Source organism: Sinocyclocheilus anshuiensis, unplaced genomic scaffold, assembly GCF_001515605.1.
Source record: "Sinocyclocheilus anshuiensis isolate Anshui unplaced genomic scaffold, SAMN03320099.WGS_v1.1 scaffold1816, whole genome shotgun sequence".
Lineage (NCBI taxonomy): Eukaryota > Metazoa > Chordata > Actinopteri > Cypriniformes > Cyprinidae > Sinocyclocheilus > Sinocyclocheilus anshuiensis.
The window spans coordinates 159836-165061 of NW_015557182.1; the positions used below are offsets into that span (position 1 = coordinate 159836).

At 40.6% G+C, this 5226-nt stretch overlaps 1 protein-coding gene across 1 annotated transcript in view; it reads left to right on the plus strand.

The window, feature by feature from the left end:
- Positions 1–1883: 1883 nt before the first annotated feature.
- LOC107678661 (neurofilament heavy polypeptide-like) overlaps positions 1884–5226 on the plus strand; it is a 4880-nt gene continuing 1537 nt past the window's right edge. The window contains exons 1-3 of the mRNA XM_016474014.1: positions 1884–3770; positions 3982–4113; positions 4364–4440. Coding sequence (XP_016329500.1) covers positions 1884–3770; positions 3982–4113; positions 4364–4440 — 2096 coding nt within the window. The remainder of the gene's footprint in view (positions 3771–3981; positions 4114–4363; positions 4441–5226) is intronic.

A 5226-nucleotide genomic window follows, 5' to 3' on the forward strand; every position in this document is an offset into this window, starting at 1 on the left:
GTAAATTTCTTTTTTTTTTTCTTCTTCTTTTTTTCTTTTTTTTTAAAAGAAACTTTTAGAATACTTTTAGGATGTGTTAAATTGATAAAAAGTGATATTGTTAGAAAAGATTTCTATTTTTAATAAATTCTGTTCTTTTTAACTTTTTATTTTATTTATGGAACACAGGTTCCAAAAAAATATTAAGCAGCACAACAGTTTCAACACTGATAATAAATCAGAATAAGAATGATTTATAAAAGGATCATGTGACACCGAGGACTGGAGTAATGATGCTGAAAATTCAGTGCTGCTGCATCACAGAAATAAATTATATTTTAAAGTATAATAATTAAGATAGGAAACCAATACTAGAAATTGCAATAATATTTAACAATATTACTGTTTTTTTCTGTATTTTTGATCAAATAAATACAGCATTGATGAGCATAAGAGAATCCATTTAAAAAACATTACAAATCTAAAAGATATACCTGCGTGTGTGTGTGTGTGTGTGTGTGTGTATAATATATATATAAGTTGAAGTTGGCAACCCTAGCTGTGGGCTATGACTAGTTTCACGGGCAAAGCAGACAAAATTACAATTTATGTATCGTCATTTTTTTTTTTACAAATAAAGCTTCATATTATGAGAAGGATACTTTCTACGACCTTTATCCTGCAGTCATGGTGAGATTATAGGTTCCTTCAATCTAAAAAAAACAAGAATCGAAAAAGAATCGAAAACAACAGTGAGGAATCGATTCTTAGAATCGAATTTCAGATTCGAACAGCCCTGGCTGAGTGTGCTCTCCCAGCCAAACGGCAGTCATACACTACAGCTCTGAACACTGAGTTGGTAAAAGTGCGAAGCATTAGGCATTTATCAATTTGTGCAGTGGTGGGATTTTAGTATTTTTGCCTGATTTATTATGACCAACCCACATTCATAATAAATGTATATAACAACAACAACAACAACAACAACAGTAATAATAATAATAAAACATCAAATAAAACATAGATATTGTACATAGATATTAATGGTTGTGCTTGCTATTCTTTTTATATTGTTAAAGATAAATGTGACAATCTTCATTCTTGCAAATATGACGGTGCTAAATTTTTCAAATAGTCAATAATTAAACAAATCATGCCAGAAGAATGGCGTCAAACTGCCATCAGGCGGTGAAGTCACCGGACGTGTTCGAGCGGTCATACCGACAAAGGGCATGACCTAAAATCACCCCATTTGCAGCGTTGCAAAGTATACTGTAAGTTATAGACAACTTAATGCGCTGGCTGTTGCGCTCTGCTGTCATACAAGCGCTTATTATATTATTTTTGCAATAAATCTAGCTATTTTTTATAGATAACATTTTATTTCTATAATGGTTTGTAATAATTTTAATATTTAAAGCAGATGTGTCTTTTTAAGATAATTTTCAGCCAATGAGACCAGTGGGCGCAGTCAATTGTTACGTCATTATGATCGCTGCATTCCATAGAACGTTCGTGAGTAGTCTATAAATATGAGTGCAGATGCATCATGCATTTTGTAGAGAGTTTTGGCGAGTGATCGTGAGTATGCTCTTTACATCTGAATTAGATTTTTTGTTTAATGTTTTCATTTACATTATAAGCATCTGAGTTATGCACATTAATTGGTAAAATAATGTTAATAAAAACTCCACTTGTGGACCCCCACTGGGCATGGGCATACACTGGAAAACTGTACCTGTAAATAAAAAAAAATCTAACATCACCAACTTCCAGGCTCTTAAATGTTTACTATTATATATCTCTTGCCTTTCTCTTTCTGCCACAGTGTTTTACAGATATAAAGACAAAAGCAGTATTGTTCATTTCTTTGATAATCTTTCACCATCGAATCACACATCAACATGACTATATCAACCATCCCCACCAGTTTTCCTGAGAGTGCAGTGCAGTCCTCATCTTCTGAGCTCTCAGATGAGCTCACCACTGCCCTTGCTGCAGGGTGGTGGTGGGCAATAATGGAGGTCTCCTCTCCTATATCTGAGGAGCCTGAATATGGGGACCTCACCTCAGTGCAGTGGTGGGGAACAATAAAGGCAGGAGAAAATCCATGCCCCCCATCCCTGGTCTTCAGTGATGAATCTGAGAAGGCTGAGTCCCCGCACTCAGGCTTCTCAGATGCAACACTGAATACCAAGGAACTGTGGAGGCAGAAGAATACACAGAATGCACCCATGCCTCCCAGGTCCCAAAAGGGAGCACCTGTGCCTGTCTATGCTGAGAAGAGGGACCACACCTCATCCCTGGTCTTCAACAATGCATCGGAGAAGGCGGAGTCTCTGCACTCAGACTTCTCAGATGCAACGCTGAAGACCACAGAGCAACAGAGGAAGTGGAGGCAGAAGAAGCCTCAGGGACCACCTGTCCTTGCTGGGTCTGAGAAGGCTGAGTGTGGGAACTCACTGAAGACCACTAAGCAAGAGAGGCAAGAGTGGCGACGGAAGAAGCCTCAGGGAGCACCGGTGCCTGCGGGCTCCCCCCAGGGACATCCTGTGCCCACTGGGTTCCAACAACGTGGAAAACTCAGGATCCCTGAGCATCTGAGGCAGCACCTGCTACGGGCCGCTAATGAACTGGGAGCACTTGTGCCTGATAGGTCCCCACAGGGAGCACCAGTGCCTAAAAAGTCTCTACAGAGAGAACCTGTGCCTGCCTCAAAGGTGCAAAATTTAAAGATCCCTGAGCCACTAAAGCAGGAGCTGCAGCAGCAGAAGCCTCAAGCCTCTTCTGAGAAGGGAGCACCTATACCCAACAAGACCCCAGAGAGGCACAGGTTCAAAATCCCTGAGCCGCTGAGGCAGGAGCTGCTGCACCTGTCGAACCGCACCTCATCTGTGAAAGGAGAACTTGTGCCTCAAAAGACCCAGGAGAAGAAGATACCTGAGCGGCTGAGGCAGGAGCTGCTGCAGGTGTCACCCAGAGCTTCTTCTGAGAAGGGAGCACCTGTGCCTCAAAAGACCCAGGAGAAGAAGATACCTGAGCGGCTGAGGCAGGAGCTGCTGCAGGTGTCACCCAGAGCTTCTTCTGAGAAGGGAGCACCTGTGCCTCAAAAGACCCAGGAGAGGCAGAGGCTCAAGATACCTGAGCGGCTGAGGCAGGAGCTGCTGCAGCTGTCGCACCGAGACTCATCTGTGAAGGGAGAACTTGTGCCTCAAAAGACCCAGGAGAAGCAGAGGCTTAAGATACCTGAGCGGCTGAGGCAGGAGCTGCTGCAGGTGTCACTCAGAGCCTCTTCTGAGAAGGGAGCACCCGTGCCCATAAAGGCTGCAGAGAGGCAAAGGCTCAAAATATCAGAGCCACTGAGGAAGGAACTGCTCCAGCAGAAGCCTCAAGCCTCTCCTGCGCAGGGTAAACCTGTGTCTTCCAAGTCCCCACAGGAAGCACCTTTACCTGATAGGAACCCTGTACATACCGGGACCTCACAGGGAGCAGGAGTGCTTGCCAGTTCTCCACTGCCCACTGGGTGTCTGAAGGAAGCAGCAGTGCCCAACAGAACCATGAAGGCAGGAAAACGGAGGCTTGCTGAGCATCTGAGCATGCCTGTCTCTTCCACCCAGGGATTACCTATGCCCTCCAGGACCTCAAAAGTGGCGCCTGTGTATTCTGGGACCTTACAGGGAGCACTTGTGACCAGAAGCTCCCCACGACAGGAAGCAAACCCTAGAATCACAGAGCAGCAGAAGCAGAAGCGGAGGGAGCAGTGGAGACAGCGGAGGCAGCAGAAGGTATCAGTAAGTTCTTTCCATTTCTGATTTTTACTTATTTTCAGATTTATTCGATAAATTAAACACTGTCTTCACCTAAGCAACTATGTTTTCTAGGTCATTTATTTAAAATCACATGAATTTATTTTTTCAAATGATAGAAAGATATATCTTTGTATTTAAGAAGCACTCCTTAAACCTGCCCAGCATTTCATGGTTATGTCTGTTTCTTCAACAGGACAATATAGATGTGTGTGAGCCTCCGCAAAAAATACTCTGTGTGGAAATCGACAAGGTGCCACTGAAGCCTAAACTGGGGAGGCAGAACCATCAAGCCCCACAGCCCATGTCCCAGCTCACCCTGAAGATGGTTAGTACCTTCTATCCCACAGTTTTACTTAGAATTATTTAAAAACATATGCACTAAAGCTTCTATTTTCCGAATTCGCTATTTAAAACTGTATGTATTATATTTCAATATGTAAGTTAGTCTGGGATAAGTATATTCATTTCAATTCATAAACCTCCCTCATACAGTACTGAAATGGCAGAAGCAATATATCTTTAGATTTTCTCAAAAAATCTGCTGTGTTACATCTTTATGTCTGTTCCTTCAACAGGACCATGTAGGTGTGAGCTGGTCACCTCCAGAAAAAAGGGAGCGCATGGCAAACAAAATCCGAGACCAACAACTGGGGCCAGGCAGCTTAAAGCATTTATGTAGTATATTCATATGCTTAACGGAATATTTGTAAATATTTAGTATTCATGTGCATTGTGTTTGAATTTATTTAATATGATTGTCAGTATAATAAAAAATAAAATCTAAACTTTGCAATTATTTATTTATCAATGACAGCTCACATCTATTAACACTTTAAGCCAATATAGATTATTTTTTAGGGTGCCTGCCCCAGGACATTTTTTTGGTTTATTTCCATCAGTGGGTAATTTATATGCAATCTTCTTCTTATAGTTTTCTCACTGGATTTGCTATTTGATATGGATACTTAAAATACAATACACCAAAAAGTCTCTTTGCATGATTTGCAGCTGACGTACTTTTTTTGTGTGTGTGTGTGTTAATAGTTTGACGATATGACAGTAATATTAGTTGTTGTTGAGTCAACTCATTGCTGCATTTTTTTTTTATGGCAGAGAGATGTTCAGATTAAAACTGAAGGTGCTTGCTGACTAATGTTGGTTCACTGATGTAAATTAAATCTCTTAATCTTTAACCACTGAATCTTTGAAACACTGAAACAGTTTAAAAATAATTCAAAAGATTGTGTACTACTGAGATGCCACTGTTATGACATTAAAATATGTGGGACCATATGTGTCACGGCAAAGGCTCCCTATAATAAGATCTTAAAAATATACTAAACAAATGTAAAATGTTCACATATTTAAATAATTATACACACACACACACACACACACACATATATATATATATATATATATTATAAATAATAATTAT